Raw genomic sequence first — 22,476 nt, 5'->3', positions numbered from 1 at the left:
CTAAGGGAATTCAGAAATTAAAAACAACCTATGGGTTAGATGAAATTAGAATTTACTATAGAAACTTAATCTAGATAGCATACTAAATTGAAATATTTTATTTCAAACCCATCACATATCTGAAGAAATCTAATTTATATTCAGAACATTTTCAGGTTTTATATTCTTAGCTTTCAGTCAAACACTTCAGGGTGAGTGTGTTAAAAACAAACAAGTAAAATCATGAGGTCAAAGTCATAGTCATAGTTTATGCCAATTAATTTTGTTCAAATTCATGGTCAGCGAGCAAATTTCTAATTCTGATTTATATCTGTATCAGTCAGAATAGTCTTTTGCAATGGACTTCTCCAATTTTGCAGTAAATCTCCAAAAGATAAATTCTAAAATACCAATGGCTTAACCCCCAAAAGGTTTATTTTTCACTTACATAAAATACCATGTGGTTTGGGTGTGTTTTCCTTCTACCCTGTAGCTATGTCAGCTGAAACACATGGCCTCTGAGGTCACTGAGTCAGAAAAAGAGAGAGAGTAGGGAAACACTCTGGCTCTTGCTTGCCTCAGCCCAGCAGTAACACAGGTTACTTCCACTCACAGTCCATTGACCAGAACTTGTCACATGATTGCAACCTCTTTGCAAGGGATGCTGGGAGATGTAGGGGAGAACATGGACATTTGGTTAGCACTGTCTCTACCACAATCCACTTGGTTACTAGTGACATCAAGTGAAAACTTGGATTCACTCTCTCATTCGTTCATTCATGCATCAAAAAATATTTATTGAGGACCTACTATGTGCTGGGCATTATGCTTGCAGTCTAGTGGGGAGTGGTAGACCATAAATGAAATAGAAAATAGGTGAGCAAGAAGATAACCACAGATTGTGGCATGTACTCTTCATTAATTTATTCAGCAAATTTGTATTCAATGCCTGCTTCGTACCAGACAGTTTTAATGCTGAGGATATGACAGTAAACAAAACAGTTTCTGCTTTCATGACGCTTATGTTTGGGTGGGGGGGAACAGATAACTCACAAACAAATACATAAACAATATGTCAGATAGTGATAAAAACTGTGAGGTAAAATAAAGCAAGGGGGCTGAGATAAGATGGGGCTGGGCTCTCTGAGAAAGTGGCATCTGTCTGTCGTTTGGATTCCATGTGGATGCTGAAGAACCAACAGTAAGGCTCTTTGCTGTCAACTATACCTTCTCTCCCTTCCATGATTGGGCCTCAATGTTGGGATTACATCAAAGTTTATTTATTAACATGGAAAGGTTTTCCAAATATGTTAAATAGAAAATCTTTAAATCAGGTTAAAACATGGTGCATATTAACCCTCATCCCAAGAACGGGCTTCAGTGAGAAAATACAAGGTCTGTGCATTATTATGCTGAGAGAACATATCCTGGATGTTGATACTATGCATGGTTTTCTTTGCTTTTCTTTTTTCATTTAAAGGTATTTCATAATTCATCTGCAATAAACATTGGTTATTAATATATTAATGAAAGATAAGCTATATGAAAACTCTATATGGGTTAAAGGGCTAAATCATTCATGGGTTTTATAAATTATCCCAAGAGAACAAAGGTGTAATTTATTGAGTTTTTTGTTTGGAGGGCTGAAAAGTCAGCCAAATTTGGGACACGTTGGGGTATTCTCAGGGTTAGGATTTTCTTTGTTGTGGGATGGGAGAGTAGACTTTCTTGGAAGAAATTTTTATAAAGAGGTGATGGTGCTAGGAGCTATGAAATGGGACTATGGCTGTTCCCTGAGACAAATCTGAGAGGCTTTTCTACCTCTGTGTGCGTGCTATAGAAAAGTGTCAGGCCTGGGGAGGGTGTATGGCACTTGCCTGGAGGGAGATGCAGTCAGGGGTAGTATGTGGAGATGTTGGAAATCAGCCTACTCGGAGAAGTTCTAGGAGAAAGGAGGAGCCTCATTTGCTTTAGCCAAAGCAATGAACCTCACATACCACAAAATGAGCCCAGGGTCACTAATAAGGTAAATGGACATGGGAAAGGGACAAGGTGGCCTGGGGACCCTGGGTATTAGAACAATTACAACTATCATCACAATAATTGTAATAATAATGCAGTCTTTTTGTTTTTTATTAACTTTATTTATCAAAAAATAAAAATTTCCAAATAAAACATAACAAAGGAATAAGAAAAACAAATATCCTGAAATAACTTCATTGCTTCCAATATGATCCTACCATACCACAAGAAAATTAACAAACCATAGTCATTCCTGAGCATTCCCTCAATATCTTATCTGTTCTTGTTAGATTATCATTCCCCCTTCACTAGCTGCTGTCTATCTCTACATAGACATAAAAGAATCATAAAAGAAGGCATGAAAGCAGACAAGTGATAAAAGATTAAGAACAGGGCAAACCACCCCTTCTCTTTTTTGCCACATTCCACTACACACTTGTTCTATTCCTGTGCGGTCTTGGGCATAATTCTGTATTAGTGTGAACATCTGCTTTGAGCCAAAATGCAGGGCCATGAAAGCAAAGAATGGGAAAGTATCTTGAATAACTGTTTCTTCAGGCACGGGCAACAGAATATGTCTGAAAAGGAAGTCAAAAATGTGCCTATAATCAAAGACATCAATAATTCTGCAGCAGAGCATATAATCACAGTAAATGGGAAAAATAAAAACAAACTTAACCTTGTGTCAGTTCAGGCTGGGTTTTGTGACAAATGAATTTTTTAAAAACTGGTTATTAGAGATTGAGGATTAGGGAACTGCAAATAAGGGATTGTGATAGGGCTCTGTAATGAAAATTTTCACTATGTGTATGCATTTTTTAATTAAAACATTAATAACTATAGTTTGTAAAATTAGGGCTATCTGATAGTCATATCCTCCAATTGTTTTTTTTTGTTTTGTTTTGTTTTATCTTGGTTTTTTGTGTGTGTGTGTGTTTTTTTTTTTTAGTAAATTCTAAACTAACAAGTTTTGGCCCTTTAATTTAAAATTCTTTCCCTTGTTTGTTTTGTAGACAACATTTCATTCACCTATTTTTCCCTCCTTCTTTCCTTGAAAAAACATGAGTCTCACTGGAGTGTGCTAATACTTTACCCAAGGTCTGCCTTTTGCCTGACTCTTGGCCTCACTTCTAATAGGATCTACACTAAGAGATACTGCCTACTCTTTGTATCTGAACTGCAACTACTGAACTGGGTTTTGGGTTTTTTGGTTTGTTTTTTTATGTTTCTTGACAGCTTTGTATATCAAAAGAATGAAGCTTTCTCTTTATACACTGAGCTTTTATCTTTCCTTTTGACATATCAATCTTCCTTTGGACTAAAGGAAACTGCAACCTTTGACCGTATACCCCAATTCCTTTTGTCCTTAAAATCCTATCAGCAAGCACATTCTACATAGAAGAGCTGTATTTGAGATATTTTCTATCCCATTCTTGCCCCTGTACCATCAACAATATTTTTCCCTCCAAATAGTTTCTTCAATTATTTTTTTACTTCTCATGTGGATTCTTTAATTCAGTCAAAACTTATTAATAGAACCACCCTTTGTCTAAAGTTGTAATAGCCGCATGTGTTGAATATGAGCATTGGTGTTGGAGCTGGAGACCAGCCAGCCCTATCTGTGCCTCTCGCCATCTCAGTGCCTGAGAAAGTCCCTGAAGCCATCTGGGACCTGCTGTGGGGAGATTTCACCAGGGCTTCGTCCCAGTGCCTTCCCATGTGCAGCTAAATAAGCAGCTCTGCGTTTGTCTACCCAGGGCCTGTGGGAGTTAACAGAGGAGGTCTTGCCAGCAATTTTCATCAGAGTTCAGGGGGTAAAGAGACTCAAGGGCAGTATATGCTGATTGAAACAAGTTTAGGAGTTTAAGATAAGGCAGAGCAGCAAGTAACAGAACAATTTCCTGGGAGAGAGTATCCATGTTCTTTATGGATAAACCCAAAGAAGTATTGCATAAGCAACCTGCTTAAGCCTTGTTTTCCTCGAGGACAAAATGGTCTCCAAGAGTCCAGCTACATCTGAAATCCTCTAATTCTTAATAGTTCTGGCTCTTTTGTGGGGTTTTTTGGCTGTATATTAGTCTAGTCTGTCCCTTTAACTGTTCCAAATGACTGGTCATTGCACCCAGACTTTAAGATTTTCTTAGAAGTCAAAGACCCAAGAGCAGCCCCTTTCTCGAACCACCTCTGGTGTTTACTCTTTTAAAAAAAACCTCCTTTTGTCCACACAGAGGGTCTTCAGGGCAAGTGGTGTCAGAGCCTGAGAAGGGTAAAGAGGACACCCTGTGCTGGAGGGTGGTAAGGGCAGCTTGCAAAGGAGTTTTGGAGCCCACGCAGGGTAAGGAGAGTCTTCCCAGGGGGGTTGGAGGCAGCATGGACAGTCAGAGGACTGGTGGGATGAGGAGGGGTCTGTGCTAGGGAGGAGGCAGCACAGGTGGTGGGAGATTGGTTACCTATAGAGAGATTGGTCAAATAGGTAAACACATTAAGGTTAACGGAAGCCAACTTGAGCCCTGTGGTGCTGGGAATATCAGTTTGAACTCACAGCTTTTGATAGATAGAAGAGAGGTAGGTAAGTAGGTAGATAGATAGGAGTGTTTATATACAGAAACAAATATATAAGTTGCATATGTGTGTGTGTGTTCCCTAGTTCTGTCTACTAGAGGCACCTCAGAGCAATGAGCACATCTAGCACCCAGATCTTGTTTTTAAATACCATTCTCCCTGAAAATAAACCAGGGTTCCTTGCAGAAGTCTTTGATTCAAGGCTGGGGCAGGAAAGTACAGGAGGGGCCTAGAATAGTTTATTGGGCAAAAAATCAATGAAGTGCTTGAAGAATGATGGGGCCATGTCAAAAGGACACGGTGCGGGGAGGGGGGGTGGTTAAAAAAAAGACACAGGAGCTGGCTTGAAGAAACCTTCACTGGCCAACTCTGCAAGAGTAAATGGTAGTAATGTATTATGACCCTTAGAATGAAATTGAAAACCACAAATCCATACTGATATAAATAAATTCAAACTTTGTTGAGAAACAAGATATGTACATAGTTTCAAATTACCTCCTGACAAAATACTTAGCAACTATAAATGGTAAAAGGGTAACTATCCAATGAAGAAGGCTGGCAGACACCAACTTAAATCAAGTGCTCAACATCCTGTGCTACCTGATAGGAGGCAATGAGAAGACAGCATTACTTCTTTGATAACAAAATAACTGTCCTGTATTCATCAAAAGTAACAAAGGCATGAAAGTCAAGGAAAGACTGTGTAAGTGTTCCAGACGGAAGGAGACAAAAGTGACTGACAATGAAATGCATGGTTGAATCCAAACTGGATCTTTTTACTAAAAAGAACACTTGGCAAACTCGGATGGGGCTGAGGATTAGATGATAGTAATGTATCAATGCTAGTTTCCTGACTTGGATGGGAGTACTGTAGGAGAATGTCCCTGTTTATACGAAATGCACATAACAGTATTCAGGGATGATGAGAATTTAGGTTGGCAACTAATCCTCAAATGATTCAGGAAACAAAATAATTCTTTCTGTATTTACAAATTCCAGTTGATTGCTTCAAAATAAAAATTTGTACTAAAAAGAAACTTCCACTAACTAAGATAGCCTGAGAATGTGTGTGTCACTCAAAATCTGAAATAACCTAATACAATCAAATTTGGGAGCTTTCTCTTAATTGCTACTTCCAAAATATTATTTAATAATATTTTTCTTCATTTCTTAACATTAAGTATTATTCCATTTCTCTTCTTGTATCCTTTAAAAAAAGTGTTTGACAAAATTAGCGTCTCATACTTTTATTCTATTTGCCTTTTCTTGAATATCTTTGCTAACTTTTGTTTTCAGTTTAAAATTGAGGCTGTGCTGCCATAAAAATGATCATCCTCTCTGACCTGGTAATTCTGCTCCTGGGAATTTGGCCTCAGAAAATAACCAAGAAGAAGACAAAGCAAACACAAAAGAGTTTCATTTTCACACTACTCACATAAACCCATAGTTTTTGTCTGCAACAGAGCAAAGACTTATAAGAAATAAAGCAATCCAATTTATTGTTCCATTACTAAAGCTAATGGAACCCTGAAGATGGTGAACATATTTCTTCATTTCCCATCTAGACATGGTAAAGGGCAATTATTATTTTGGCCTGGCCATTATCCATTCTCCTTTTTTCTCGCAGCAGCACTTTGAGTTTGCTTTGAACAATAACTCTCTGTTGCTTGCAACCAAAAAACTCTTGCTGTCCATCTAGAGTGTGCCATGGATAAGTGTTCCAGAATCTCCTTTTTCTATGTTCTCCCTCCTTCTTTGTCTTTTTAAAATTTCCTCTCTCTTTCCTCCAGAATACTTACTCTTTTTTATATTGTCCACAAAGTTCTTAGTTTCTCTAATCAGAGAAGGGCAACAGCAGGTCTTTATCATGCTTCACAGGAAAAACATTTTCCTTTAAGACTCTTTAGAAGAGAACATCTACTAGAAAAATAAACCCTTCTCTTCCTAATATTGGTCATCTCTCATAGCAAAACTTTGAAGTATTGTTAAATTAACAGAGTTTCTGTTCACAAAGTCTATAAAATATCTTCTCCCCAAAAGGGTGAAGAGAGAAAGAAAAGATAGGTTTGAAGATAAAGGAAAATCCCATCTACCACATTAATAAAAGAGAAAATTAGAAACAATTTAGATGTACCATAGAACAGATTGAGTAAAGTACAAGAATATCTATTCAATCAATGAAGCCATTAAAAATAGTGATGCATTTATCAGAAAATTATTATATCGTAACCAAACAGAACCCCAACATCTACCAAATAGAACACCTTATTATTATAGCATGGGTCTCCCAAGAGAGAAGAAATAAATTTGCGATGGAGCCTGAAAAACCTGCCATAAGCAAATGGCTATCTTGGGTAGCATACCAGGAAATACTAAAAACCTCTTTGCGGGACAAGAGATTCTTCCCCATAGAAGAAGGTGGGGGGTGGAGGCACCAATAAGAGCCATTAAAGTCCACGAACAAACCAATAAAATCTTGATTAAACTCTGATAGCTTTTGTTTTTATCTGCCAAGCCCACTTTGTTCCCCCTTTTCTTTGGTAACAAATCCCACCCCCTATTCCATCAGAACATACATGTGATCCAGGCTTGAGCAGCCACAGAACCCTCTTCCTTCCCACAGTGATTGTTCTAGGGAGGGACGTGTGAGTCAGGAAGGGCTGAGTCATGGAACTCAGTGAAGTCCTTTGGTGAGATTTCTGCCGAAGCTAGTGGGAAAGCCTGTTCCCTCTTTGATGGTGAGCTATACTCCTGTAACCTCAGCTGGGTCAGCAGCCCAGCCCCACCTCATGGAGAAGCCTGAGAGGATTATGAGAGATAAGCAAATCCTAGGACACAAGGCTCAGCTGCCCTGGAGCCTTGAAGTCAGCCTTGAATTCTGTGAATCCTTCCAGTAAAGCCTCTTAAACTGGATTGCATTCAGTTTCTGTCACAGCAGAGTCCCACCTGATACTATCATCCACCTCAACCAATGGTGGCCACAGGGCAACTCTGGAATCACTGCATGTCCACAGTGATTTGCTTGACTGTTTGGTGGCCAATAACTCCTCCCTGTGTGATGGTCTATGGTGACTCATGTGCATGCCAATCAAGGAAAACCAAAGCAAAAACTCAGGGAGCCATCAGGGGCCATTCTTAGACATTCTCTTACAAATTAATCTTCTCTTTTTTTTTCCCCTCCCTTTGAGCCATGCAAAAAAACCCACAATATCCTCAGAGTTTTGCATACACAAAATTATCTCCATACCGTCAGACAGCAATCATTCCTCTCATTTAAAAAATAATCCACTAGAGTAAAAGGCCTCAAAATTAATAGCTGTCCATCTCCAAGACCAGGTGTCCCATCTGCCTTTGCCTGGTCTGAATTTGTCTTTCCCTATAGCAGGGGGCTAGTACTAAATGGCTCTTGAGAACAAAGAAGTGGGGGCAGATGACACAGTGAGGAGGTCAGGCTGACAATTTGAAAAGAGAGTTAAAATGACTTTAAACCGCCCCAAGGCTTGAAACCTGCATTTAGGCCAAGTATTATTGAAGATAAATGAAGATCCATATTGTGTTTTAAGTTGTAACTGTTTGAAATTATTTATTTAATTCAAATTTCTTATAAATGGTTATAGCAGAGACCTACAATTGTAACAGCTACCTGAAATACCATAGGTTGCACTAAAATTTTATATTGTCTGAACATAAGATTTAAGGCAAAGTGAGAAAGGAAGGAAAGAAACGAAAGAAAAAGCCAAAGAGTTTAGTTACATTCAAAACAATTAATAATAGATACACTCTATGAATTATCAATAATTCTAATTCTAGCCAGATTTTATGACTTTCTAGAACTTTCAAAATATGTTCCATAAACCTTGCTATTATATATATATATATATAAAATGTTTAATTTCATTAATCTATTATTATTAAGAGCAAGCACTAAATTACAAATTGGGAATATAATGAAACAATTCCATGCCCTTCTTTTAAGGAGCTTATGATCTAGTAAAAGATTCCAGCAAACCAATGCTTCCTTGACTCACATCAGCATTCCCATTCCCTGGGATGTCAGTGGTGGAGGGGGCACTCTAAACAGGCCCTCAGAATTACAGAGATGAAACGCGAGGGGTGTGACCTACACTGCCTTCTTCCAGATCCAAGTCCCCACCCACCATCCTGGGAAGGGACCATGTCATTTAGCAACCCCACTAACCAGATGTGTGCTATGAGTGCTGTTTCTATGGATAATAAAAGCAGGAGTTATAAAACGGCAGAACTGGGAGGTTATTTTCATTTGACATAGACACGTCTGTTTTCTGCCATTTTCCAAAAACTGAAAAACCCACAGGTAGAAGTTGTCGCTGTAGCCCAGAGCACAAGCTACCCTGATAATCAGTCTAGAAAAGCCCACAATTCACCAAGGGGGCTCACGCTGTCTGAGCCAAACGCTCCCTGCTGCTGCTTCCTCGGCCATCTTTTCATCATATCCATAAGTCAGGAAATAATAATGACAGCATGTCTTTGACACGGGCACCACCATCTCTGAACTGCTGAGCAATTCTTTCACAGAGTGAGGCATTCCATTGTCTCCTGGTGGGTTTCTGATATAAAAAGCCATCAATCAGTCAACTGTTTTCATCATTTTTGCTTAAAAGTAAATAAAAGATTTCCCAGTGCATCTTGCTGTCCCTCTTAATAGAAATGTTTCCACTGATCACCCACAGCTGTATTGTCAAACAGGCCACAGTCCGTTGGTAACATCTGGAGGGGAGGATATTGGTGAGGAGAGTTTTAATTTAGTTATGAGTTTTCTTTAATGAATCTCATTTTGGCAGGAGGAAGTCATGACAGGCAACATAATGCCATCTAATCTACTACAACCTTTTAAAAGTTGCTGTTTTTCCCTTCCCTCAATCAATCGTGTTATCCTTTTCACCATGCCCAAACCATTAAAACCCTGCAGCTAGAAAAAAAAATCTTATGTTATCATAGATTAAAAGGCCCACTTTTCTTTAAATGAAAAATGTTCTGCATTGCTTTATCTTAATTTACCATTTTCCCCCTCTAAATGGTTCAATTTGTGACTGGCTAAAGGTAGACTGTGCCTAGCTTAGTTACAACTTTTAAAACACTAAGTCCTAAGGTTTTGCTGCAAAGCCAATTAATTTTCTAGGAAATCTGACAAGACGAACAAGTCTGCAACTGAAGCCAGGTTCCAATAAGCAAAGCTTAAATCTCTTAGCTGTGTCTCTTGGCTTCTTCAGAAATTCTTTAAATTTGTGGAAAACAACTTTTTTTTTCCTCAAAATGAATAAAGTCGATGGTGTGGTTGTGAATATCACTCAGCTGCTTGCAGGCTGCAGGACCTTGGGCAAGTTCTACCTCCTCCACAGCAAAATGAGGATAAAACAGTATGAACATCGTAGGTTTATCATGATCGTTAAATGACAGCTAATAGATATGAGACTGAGTGCAGTGCTTGGTACAAGAGCAGACATTCAGTAAATAGTAGCTGCTATAATTTTATTATTATTCTCTTTGGAACTAAGAAGGAAGACCATTTTGGGTTTAGATTAAATAATACACAAGCAACTATCTGCTTTTCTTTTGACTAATATTTTTTATCCTAAATTGTCAGATTCCAGATATCTGCTTGCATATAAGCTCTTTCAGCAACAGGATTGTGGGGTAAGTTTACCGGGTGGCTCAGAGAGATACATGCTTGCTTTACCAATGTAAGAAAGAGAGCTAACATCGAGGGGGAATGTAGCAATTCATGCATCAGTAGCACTCCATCATACACACAAAAACAGGAAAAAAATGTCTTTATTATTGAAGCTAAACAATATTGTAGAAAATGCCACCGTTTAATTATTTAACAATACCCCCCACACACAAAAGAAAAGGGAGGGTCACCAAGGAGCATGTAGTCCCAAGTTTGAATTCCATTCCTGCTAATTAATTGGTGACCATGGGCAAGATTCAGTTTCCTCTTCAGCAAATTAGGCATAATAATAATAATGAACTGGCTGTCACCATTTTGGGGTGAGAAATTGAGCTGATTCTTTTGAAAGAGCTTGATAAATTTTAAGTTATAACATTTGAGAGAAATGTGATATTATTAACAAACATAATTTGACTTTAAAAAGAATAATGCTGTTTTCCATGTTGACATTGTCCCTAATTTTTACGCTATATTTCAAGAGGAAGATGACTTTTCTATGCACAAAACCTTGTTGCCCAGGGTTGTCTTAGCTATTGATCCAAGCAGATGGGGAGAATTAATAGATCCTCAAAGCTGGGGCCACCACTCTAAGTGTCACCAGGAAATTCAGTGCAGCTGCCTAAAGACAGGAACAAAGATGATAAAATAGAGAAGAGAGAGATGAACAGTCTGTCCTCTAAGGTCGCCTTCAGGGGTCAGATAACCTAAGATGAATGTAAGCTGTTAATAACATCCCCTGTACAGTATAACTGAATTTGTGGTTTGTAATAGTGTGTTAAAATGGAAAAACCTCAACCAACTTAAGTTTGATTATAATGAAAATAGTTTCTCTCTCTCTTTTTTTTTTTTTTTTGTTATCATTTAGACTCACACAGATATTTGTTTTTCTTTAGCAGTTACTGCATTATTTTTTTCCCTTTCTAACCATCTTCACCTGTTTTAAAATCTACCTGGGGATTATATGGTGGCTTCTTACATTTCATCTCATAGGAAAGGTAAATATAGTTTGAGGAATCACCTCCCGAACTCTCCCCAAAAGAAAATTATTTCATAAAAATAATTGTTTTTGTAATGAAGTCGGTAAATTACAGTGATTTCTTACACCAAACATTTGGGTTTTCTCCCTCGAAACTAATGCTTCATAAATTCAGTTTAACAGCTACAGAAACCATACAATGATCCATACCACCTGATAAAAGTAGTCTATATTGAAAAATGATGGAGGGCAAAGCCGATGGACAATCGGAAAGATCAATAGGCTCGTATTGTAATTGGTTTGCAGTTGTGCCTCAAGCCCACCTAAACCAAAGCATCTAAATAATTACCTAATTCATGGTCCCCATGTCTCCCAAGCCCATAAGTAATATTAATTCCAAATGACTGTGGTTCTTAGCCCCACCAGTATAACCCCAGGAGCTGAGCCCCTCCTCCCAGATCTCCCGCAGTCATTCCTGGAAGTCTCCAGAGTGATTTCACAGGCATGTCCAGTAACAAATCTATCCATGTATTCCTGCTCCTGCTGTCACTTTCTATTGCAAATGGTAAAGCAGCCACAACTACATTTAGGCATTATCACACTATCAGAGGCCAGGTATTATGGTACAGCTTTAATTATGTTGCCGTTTCTCCTCACAGTTGCTCTAGAAGAAAGATGTCCCCATTTTGCAGAAGAGAATCAGGGGGATGAAACTGCTCACGTTCGGCATTTCACATATTTCTTCAATTTGCCTTCACTGACACAGTTTGTCTTTCAATGGGCCCTGTTGCTTTTCTTTCTCCTTTGGTCTCCATTCTTCTTTTTCCAGAGAACAAATTTCTAGCCAATCCCAATCCCCTCTCCTGGCTGGATTTGTTTTCCTCAGGCCTTAAGCATCTCCTGTTTGGCTCAACCTACCTTTACACTGATACTGCAGGTGACAGTCTCTTTTTGGGCAGCAGCTGCCACCAGTGTTCTTCCCAAAATCCACCAGGCCCCCTTCTTGGTGAGGGGGTACCGACCTGGTTTGTATATATTATGTCTCCCAGAAAAAGTCATATGCTTTAGTGCAATCTTGTGGGAACAGATATATTAGTGTTGATTAGGTTGGAACCTTCTGACTGAGTGTTTCCATGGAGATGTGACCCAGCCAACTGTGAGTGACACCTTTCATTAGGGTGTGACCTCTGAATGTTTCCATGGATGGCCCAGCCCATTCACTTGGGTCTTGGTTAGTTCACTGGAGTCCTATTAAAAGAGCTCACACAACATGGATGAACCTTGAAGACATAATACTGAGCGAAATAAGCCAGGCACAAAAAGAGAAATATTATATGCTACCACTAATGTGAACTTTGAAAAATGTAAAACAAATGGTTTATAATGTAGAATGTAGGGGAACTAGCAGTAGAGAGCAATTAAGGAAGGGGGAACAATAATCCAAGAAGAACAGATAAGCTATTTAACGTTCTGGGGATGCCCAGAAATGACTATGGTCTGTTAATTTCTGATGGATGTAGTAGGAACAAGTTCACTGAAATGTTGCTATATTATGTAACTTTCTTGGGGTAAAGTAGGAACATGTTGGAAGTTAAGCAGTTATCTTAGGTTAGTTGTCTTTTTCTTACTCCCTTGTTATGGTCTCTTTGAAATGTTCTTTTATTGTATGTTTGTTTTCTTTTTAACTTTTTTTTTCATACAGTTGATTTAAAAAAGAAGGGAAAGTTAAAAAAAAAAAAAAAGAAAAAAGACAAACAAGGAAAAAAAAAAAAAGATGTAGTGCCCCCTTGAGGAGCCTGTGGAGAATGCAGGGGTATTCGCCTACCCCACCTCCATGGTTGCTAACATGACCACAGACATAGGGGACTGGTGGTTTGATGGGTTGAGCCCTCTACCATAAGTTTTATCCTTGGGAAGACGGTTGCTGCAAAGGAGAGGCTAGGCCTCCCTGTATTTGTGCCTAAGAGTCTCCTCCTGAATGCCTCTTTGTTGCTCAGATGTGGCCCTCTCTCTCTGGCTAAGCCAACTTGAAAGGTGAAATCACTGCCCTCCCCCCTACGTGGGATCAGACACCCAGGGAAGTGAATCTCCCTGGCAACGTGGAATATGACTCCCGGGGAGGAATGTAGACCCGGCATCGTGGGATGGAGAACATCTTCTTGACCAAAAGGGGGATGTGAAAGGAAATGAAATAAGCTTCAGTGGCAGAGAGATTCCAAAACAAGCTGAGAGATCACTCTGGTGGGCACTCTTACGCACACTTTAGACAACCTTTTTTAGGTTCTAAAGAATTGGGGTAGCTGGTGGTGGATACCTGAAACTATTAAACTACAACCCAGAACCCATGAATCTCGAAGACAGTTGTATAAAAATGTAGCTTATGAGGGGTGACAATGGGATTGGGAAAGCCATAAGGACCAAACTCCACTTTGTCTAGTTTATGGATGGATGTGTAGAAAAGTAGGGGAAGGAAACAAACAGACAAAGGTACCCAGTGTTCTTTTTTACTTCAATTGCTCTTTTTCACTCTAATTATTATTCTTGTTATTTTTGTGTGTGTGCTAATGAAGGTGTCAGGGATTGATTTAGGTGATGAATGTACAACTATGTAATGGTACTGTAAACAATCGAAAGTACAATTTGTTTTGTATGACTGCGTGGTATGTGAATATATCTCAATAAAATGATGATTAAAAAAAAAAAAAAAAAAAAAAAGCTCACAAACAGAGGGACCTGAGAGCAACTGGGAGTGACATTTTGAAGCGGAGCTGCAGCTAAGAGAGGACAAAATGCCCCAAGAGCAACATTTTGGAGAATGCCATTTTGAAATGCAACCTCAGAGCAAGTGGATGCCAGCCATGTGCCTTCCCAGCTAACAGAGGTTTCTCGACGCCAATGGCCATCCTTCAGTGAAGGCACCCGATTGTTGATGCCTTACCTTGGACATTTTATGGCCTTCAGACTGTAACTCTGTAACCAAATAAACCCACTTTATAAAATCCAATCCATTTCTGGTATTTTGCAAAATGGCAACATTAGCAAACTGGAACACCTCCCTATATTTTAAACAGCAGGTACAAATACAGATGTCTCAGGGGCCAGCCAGGGAGATAAATGACTGAAGTGATGAGAACCTGGGGGTGGGGATCTGGAGAGCTCACTGTCCACTGAGGAAGGAGAGGCTGATTGGTGGTCTGTGGGCAGCTGGCCTTCTATTGCCAGATCTGGCTTTCATGAGGCATCAGAAACCCAGATTTTTATATATAAAAGCCCCTGATTATTGAATGTCAGCTTAAATTTGCAAAAAAAAAAAAACCCTATAGAGGACTTTTTGGAATTTGTACGATTTTCATGTGCTTCCTGTTCAAAAAATAAATAAGATAATATTTAAAAACATGTCTGCAAGTAAACAGTTGACCTTCCAGCTATCAGTTTGCAATCTCTCTTTTAAGCAATGAGCAAATGATGAAATATACACACATGTTTTAAAGCATCTAGAGCCAGAAGCAGCTTAAGACAAATAATTACGGAACAAAGTTTTAAGCCTCTCCCGCTTGAAATGGAAGTGAAACAAAAAATTAAGAGGTGCTGGGAAGCCATTTAACACAGATGAATAAGAGAGCAGAAATTCAAGAGCAGAAGTACGGAGGGCTCTGTGGGGCCATGGAGAAGTGGCAGAATCCTAGTTCCTCAGTGTCTTCATCTTGAAACAGATATTATTTATATACATACATATATATACACACATACACACATTTATATACATATATATATTAAAACTAGACACCAACCTGCCTCAAAGAGTTTTGCAAAAAATGAATAAAAACCAAAACTACTTTCACAACAGCTTCCTTAGATTGACCAGAGAAGCAAGTGTTCTTGGAATAATAGACTGTGAGAGGCGGAAGAGATCTTAGAAATCACCCAAGACAATATCCTCATTTTCTAGTTGAGGGATGGAAGCCCTGGACCAGCTCATACCTCTGCAAAGCGCCCAAGCCCAGGCTGGAGCGGTGCAGTAGTAGGACAGGAGTGCACAAGGCATCACACAGCCCCAGTGTGAATGCCAGTTCCGCCCCTGGCCAAGTGTCCGACCTTGAGAGCACACACCTTCCAGCCTGCCTCCTGCCCAGGGTGACACAGGAATCACTCCCCACTGTCTAGCATGAAGGAGAGCTCCTGCCAGGATAAGAGGACACACGAAGCGGAAGACACCACACACTTGCCAACGTGAGCGGCCTTGATTCACCTTCCTCTTGTCCCCGGGCATCTCTCCTTGGGCTCCCACCACAGCCTCCCTTGGTCATAACCCATATCCCACTGCACTGAAGTTACCCGCTGACTCGCAGGTCTTCCCCCAAGACTGTCAGCTCCTTAGCGCCAAGGGCAGTGGGCAATTGCACTTTGCGCACCCACCAGACCCTCAATGAATGTTTGTGGCATGAATGAGCCAATGCCACTCCAAGTCTCCTAGCTCCTGACCCAGAAGACAGAAGTGGAGCTAACTAATTGAATCCTTTTAGGGCCTCACTAATAAGGCAAACGTATTTGTCAATTTCTAAATGCAACCTTTTCTGAGCAGTGTTTGTAACATTTAAATTTATTGCCTGCAATACTCACTGTTTGTGGGGATTCTGTTTGGTGACATGCAGAGAGAGAGAGAGAGAGATGACTATAATTCAGGAGACCCTAACTTTCCAAGGTCCTCTTTTATTCAAAAGAACATATCCATCTGGAATCCAGCTTCCTGTCTAAAAGCTGCCTGTTTGAGGAGTTACCACTTGGCACTCTGAAAACTCAGCTACTTACTCCAGCATTCAACAACTGGGTCTCTTGTGGGTGTCCCAAATAGCTTGCTGCAATCACGGGCATATGCAAAGCTACCCTTATGTAACTGAGCATTAACGCCTACTTTATCTCCTACATCATCATCTGTCACAGTCAAAAAATGGCAGCGTAAATTCAAATTCCAAGAGAGTAAAAATATATAAATATACTGCACAGGAATTCCCCTTTAAACCATGACCTTAAGAAAACTCCTTCGCTCTGTCTCCTCTAGGTTGGGTGAAGTAGGGTGGAGAGGGGAAAGGGGAATTTGAATTTCGAAGAACCCAAAAGCCCAACAAGGGTAATTTGGATATGTATTATCCTGTATCCCACAGTTCAAGTCCAAATGTCTCAAGAGTTTTTCAGATCCAAATTCCAGAAGCTTAAGATTTGCATTAGTGTTATTCCTATATAGGAAGAAGCAGTAGATTCTCTGCTAAAATATATGTAGAATTCTCTCTCTTCTGTCTCCTAATTTTCTGCCCACTTAAAAATATACTTTTATATGGCACTTGTTTATATGTTCTAGAGAAATTTTCAAACCATTTTGAAATCTAGCAGTAAAAAATAAGTTTAAGATATAAGGCTTATTCTAAACAGCTAGCAACTCTGCAATCAGAAAATATGGGTAATGAAATTTATTTCAGAAGATTTTACCATCAATTTAGGATAAACTAACAAAGTTAAGGTCTGTAGGCATAAGCCGAAAATAATTCATGTAATCCTAATCTATTCAATGAAAATTTTTTAAACATCTAAAACCTACCACTGTTCTGGGTTTGAGGATATAGCCATAAACAAAGCAGACAAAAATCCCTGCCCTAATGGAGCTTCCATTCTAGGGGTAAGAGAAACAAACATAAATAAGTAAAATATATAATATATCAGATGTTGGTAAGTGCTACGGTTGATTGTGTTAATGGCCCCAATTCTTCGTTCTCCATCCATCCACTCCATTCGCCATATTTTCTGCAGTGAATGGGGCTTCTCCCCTGCCCCTTGACTTTGAGCCTGACCATGTGATTGGGTTTGGCTGATAGAAGGAAGTAAGGTGGCAGTGTGCCAGCTTCTGACTATGTATAGCCCTCAAGAGGCCTTCATGAGTCCAGTGCCCTTCACGTTCCTCTGCCATCGCCATGAGAACATGCCCAAACTAGCCTGCTGGTCCCATGAGAAGGAAGAAATGTGGAGCAGAGCTGCTCCAGCTAAGCTTGCTCAGCCAAATCCAGTGTAAAGCAGACCCCCAGAAGCTCCTGAGATGCATGTGCAAGCCCAGCCAACAACTGCATGGCTGCCTGATGCCCCCCTCCGAGATCAGCCAGCATCCAGCTGATCCGCAGATGCATGAGCTGCCATAATGAATAATTATTGTTGTGGGGGTTGAGTTTGGGGGTTGTTACACCTCAATAGCTAACAAATACAAGTGCTAGCGAGTACAGTAGAGCAGTAAGAAGGGATAGGGAGTATGTGTCTGGGAGTGATGAGGGTTCAATTTCAAATACCAGCCTTGTATACAGTTATTTTTAAAATGTAGCATATTGTTAGTGATTCTAAAAATACTTTCTCTTCCAAGAACTGAGAGGTTCTTAGGTTCATTATCTGACATCCTTTTTCATCACATATTTGGCACTGTCATCCTGGTACTATGTGGGTCCAAACAGTTGTGAGGCAGGAAAAACTTGCTAACTTGTTGCAGTATGAGAAGCAGGGCAGAAGTAACCTCCATCCTCCATCCTCCATCCTCCATCTCTAACTCCAATCCAGTTGTACATTCTTTCTTTTGTCATGTTTGGATCACACTGTGTGAACTCATATTCTCTTTTTAACAGAGCATCCTCTAGGTTCTGTTTTCTAATTTGCCTCATAATATTGCAAAGTCTTCCCCAGAGGCACTCTTTCCTAAATTTATCTGCAAACTCACTTGGGGGTTAAGGGTAAAAGGTTTACCCTATGGAGTTTTCTATTGGCAAGTTTAGCTAAAACTTAAGAATTTTTCTGACATACTTTCTGATGTAAAGGCAGCCACCTTCCAAGAATTCTTTTGAATTGTTATAAAGGTAGCTAGTGTGGTTGTTCCGTGGAGATCAGAGACTTTCCAAATTATCCATCCTAACTTCTGGCAATCATTATGTCCTTCCATCTGAAGGCAGGGACTAGAGGGTTTCCACCCAGCTTTGATTTTCCTTTTAAAACAAATCTGAACCTTGTACTTTCCATCTGGTCACAGAATGATTGCTCCTTTGGAAACAAAGTCACAAATACCATACAGGGTTCCAGAAGATTCTAGTGGCTAGACTTGGCTCCAATACACACTCGGATTAAAGAATGTGTAGAGTCCCAAGGTTCGAGAGTCGTGTTGGTAGCTTCTTCGTTCCCGCGTCCTCTTTGAGATACAGCAGTGCGTCTATGGCAGAACCGCAGCCCGCAGCCGGCCTTACCGACGAGGCTGCCCTCAGTTGCTGCTCCGATGCGGACCCCAGCACCAAGGATTTTCTATTGCAGCAGACCATGCTACGAATTAAAGACCCTAAGAAGTCATTAGATTTTTATACAAGAATTCTTGGAATGACGCTACTTCAAAAATTAGATTTTCCCACTATGAAATTTTCACTCTATTTCTTGGCTTATGAGGATAAAAATGACATCCCCAAAGATAAAGATGAAAAAACAGCATGGGTATTCTCCAGAAAAGCTACACTTGAGCTGACACACAATTGGGGTACTGAAGATGATGCAACTCAGAATTACCACAATGGCAATTCAGACCCTCGAGGATTTGGTCACATTGGAATTGCTGTTCCTGATGTACATGGTGCTTGTAAAAGATTTGAAGAACTGGGAATCAAATTTGTAAAGAAACCTGATGATGGTAAAATGAAAGGCCTGGCATTTATTCAAGATCCTGATGGCTACTGGATTGAAATTTTGAATCCTAACACAATGATAACTATTATTTAGTTCTATGAGACTACGTCTTTGTGATTTCAATGAAGACATTGTAGAGGACAAAAAGGAAACAATGTGGTTCAAGGTAGTTATGTAACAAAAGCATTGAGGACTAATGGATCATTGTCCTAGTTCAAATTATTCTTAAGTTCATTTCCTTTTCCTACTTCACCTAACTGTTCAGTAATTCTGGTTTTAAAATAGTGCTTTTATCTTATGCCCTTGAATGTAATTCTGTAACTTTACTTTTGAAGTAATAATTAGAACAGTTCCCTTCAGACACTGCATTGGCCTTCATCTGTCTTCTAAATAAGACATTTTTTAAGCCTTTCTTTGAATCATCATTTTCAAAAAAACATTTAACATGTTTTTGTTGTGGATATCTTCTGGGGTTACATTCCTCAGAAATAACTTTTCCCAATGAAAAGTAAGGAAAACACTGAACAAAAATGAAACCTCATGTGTACTTCAAACAGTATAAAGAATTGTGTTACAAAAGAAAAGTTCCTCTTGGGAGCAATTGAGAATCATGCTGACAAGGATGCTGATAGAAAAACCAATTTCTGTTCATTTATAAAGTACTTCCAAAGTTCAAGAACTAACTTCATTTTTTTAGGATGGAGAGGAGGAGGAAGGGGATATTATTTACTGGATACCCAGACACTGGACTTGGCTGTCACATGCTTTATCTCATTTAATCCTTACAACTATCCTATGAAAAAGGCTAAACATATAAAATAACTTTAATAAATTGAAGACAATATAAATAGGCTGAAGTCCTCAAGATCTCATCATCATGTTTAGTATTTAGATTGTGTCTCAAATATTAGTACCTCACAATACCTCCTTTGCTAATTTCCTGTAAAATCCTTGGACAAGTTTGAACATCATCCTCTCAGCTCTCAGGCCTGATTACCACAGTGAGGAGTAAGCAATGGAGGAGGTCTTTAGCACATAACTCCCCTGGGGACAGCCAGGTGACTCCTGCACAGGTGGTACTTACATTACTCCTGAAGAGTCTCTATCCCAAGGTCTGCATTATGCCATTAACCATTTATTATCAATTATATTCAGTGATAACGTAATAGTTATCAGAAGTCAGCTAAATGATCTTCCCTGCTGTGACTCATATTTGGTTTTAAAAATCAAAGTGATTTTGAAAATCTCTTATGGTCTTAAGAATAAAAACATCTAGTTCATGGTTTAACTACATTTCAATTTTTTGCAAACTTTAATGAAAGATCTTTGGATAGGCCTTGCCAACTGTGCTAGCACTGCTAGAAGCTCTTTACATTTCCTTTTTAGATGGATTGGATTTATGTGACCAGTTCGAACAAATACGGGTACTTATGAAGTTAAATAAAATAAAATTGTAAATAAGTCTATGTTTAATTGCAAACTTCTGTCCAGCACATTCTTTCTAAAAAAGGCTGCTCTCAGGGAGTACTACAAGGATGTGAAAGGGCTTGCATATTCATTCTGAACTGGGAATAATTTTAATTCTGTACTGCCTATAAAAAAGATAATTTCCGTGGATAAAGAAGTATAGAAGAATGGGAAGAGGAAAGTAAATAAGGAATAAAGGATTGTGGTAGATAATGGGCAGAAGGAAGAAAGGCTAATTATGAAAAGGTGAGTTGTAGGAACTGAAGAAAACCAATTTCATGTATTGAGTACTAGAATTATGAAAATGGGGGGGTGTAATTAGATTCATAAATTATCATATAAACCTTATTTCCAGCCTTCTCCCTTGCTTACTCCTTAAGTCCACTTGTATACCTCATGCATTGAAAAAAAAAAAAGAGAGAGAGAGAATGTATTGTATTGCCAGGCTTTGCTAGGGATTGGAAACCTTATTTCCAAATTAACTTACCTGACAAGTGGTGATATGAAAGGATGAAATAAAGCACCAAAAATGAAAAAAAAAAAAAAAAAAAAAAAAAAGAATGTGTAAAGGCTACGAGAAAAAATACTTCTTTATCCCTTGTCTTCTAGAGAGTTACCTGTTGGTGGCCCCAGCAGACTGGTAGAAAAGTTTGAGAGCTTCTTGATTAAGGTGTTTCCAAGGGCTAAATCTACTGTGTTTTCAAGTTTCCCTTTCCTTCATCTTTTATGGATTTGAACAATTGAGATCATATTTCACAGAATTGTGTTATCTTGGGAAAATCACTTAACCTCTCTGAAACTCAAAATTCCTCATTAACAAAATAATAGAATTGAATTATCTCAAAACTTCCTCCCTGTTCTAACATTCTATAATTTAAGTTATGCATGTTTAAGCTACTGATTCTAAAATAAATAATCATTTTCAGGCTGTTACAGGCTATAGCACCAGGCACAAACCAGCCAAATCAAGCTAGTTTAATCAAGGGAATAACACTGTCTTTCATCAATAATTTTTGTCAAGTACCAGCAGTCTTCCTTAGGCCTTTTAATGTTCAGCCTCACACCTTTTACAGGCAGTGACCAAACTGTAAATAGTAGCACCTTTCTCTGACCCAAACAAATTAGCTTTTTTAGATTTCTGGATTAAAAAATACACTATGTTCTGTAAGGGAGCATCAGAAGTCTCCGGCAAGATTTTTCCGTACTATGATCTTATGCTATGAACAGTCTGATCAAGTTTCTCTGTGAACTCGAGTTTTCCCAATCCTGATACCGGTTTCCAATCAATTTCTATTCACACTCACACATCTGCACACATAAAGCCACTTTAAACATCACGCTGTGGGGTCCTGACATGATGACAGAGCCACCAGCTGTCGGGGCACTGCTCTGAATTGGGGACACAAACCCCATTTTCCTATGTAAATTGGCCTGGACGCTGCTCCAGCCCCCAACAAAAGGGGACAGTCCTGCTAAATGGGACCATCTGGCTGTCCCCCGGCCCCAGTAACACCTCCGGGACAGGAGTGGGGATGGGGAGAGTGGGGGGATGATCGTCGGGGGGCCAGGAAGGTAGCGCAGCAGAGCGCAGCTGTCACCCCGACCCCAGAGGTCCCGCACACAGAGGTTGGAGGGCGAGCAGATTCGCGGTGGTCTTAAGCCTCCCGGCCTGGGGCGCCTGGAGATCTCCCCGCGTACGCCCGGGGTGGGGGAGGGCGCGCTTTGTTCCCGGACACCGGGGCAGCGAGGCGCCAGAACCCAGGGCAGAGCCACTGCTCCGGCCCCGGGGCCCCAGGGCAGCTCCCGCCAGGCCGCGGGCGCCTCCATAGCAACAGCGTGGGAGCGCCCCAAACCGGGAAGAGGAAAAGGGAAGGAGGCGGGGAGAGGTGGGAGGGTTGCAGGAGCGAGGGGTGGGAGAGGAGGGACGTAGTGGAGAAGGGCAGCGGGAGGAGCAGAACAAGAAAAGGGGAGAAAGGAGGAGGGCAGGAACAGGGAGTGGGGAGAGGAGGGAGGAGGGGGCGTAAAGGAGGAGGAAAACGGGAGGCGCGGGAGAGGAACAGAAGGAAGG

General features: G+C 40.0%; 1 protein-coding gene across 1 annotated transcript; it reads left to right on the top strand.

Annotated features, from left to right (window-relative positions):
- The first annotated feature begins 18,417 nt into the window (after positions 1–18,417).
- Positions 18,418–20,866, top strand: LOC119509633 (lactoylglutathione lyase). The gene has a single exon (XM_037803601.1). It carries the CDS (start codon positions 18,483–18,485, stop codon positions 19,032–19,034), a length of 552 nt encoding a protein of 183 aa, XP_037659529.1. The 5' UTR covers positions 18,418–18,482; the 3' UTR covers positions 19,035–20,866.
- The last annotated feature ends 1,610 nt before the right edge of the window (positions 20,867–22,476 follow it).

The sequence above is a fragment of the Choloepus didactylus genome, chromosome 14 (assembly GCF_015220235.1).
Source record: "Choloepus didactylus isolate mChoDid1 chromosome 14, mChoDid1.pri, whole genome shotgun sequence".
In the NCBI taxonomy this organism is placed as follows: Eukaryota; Metazoa; Chordata; class Mammalia; order Pilosa; family Megalonychidae; genus Choloepus; species Choloepus didactylus.
This window is presented reverse-complemented; position numbering and strand designations above follow the sequence as displayed.

Bases quoted from the DNA above. Each gene is read 5' to 3' on its own strand.
- LOC119509633 (XM_037803601.1), top strand. From the start codon at position 18,483: ATGGCAGAACCGCAGCCCGCAGCCGGCCTTACCGACGAGGCTGCCCTC.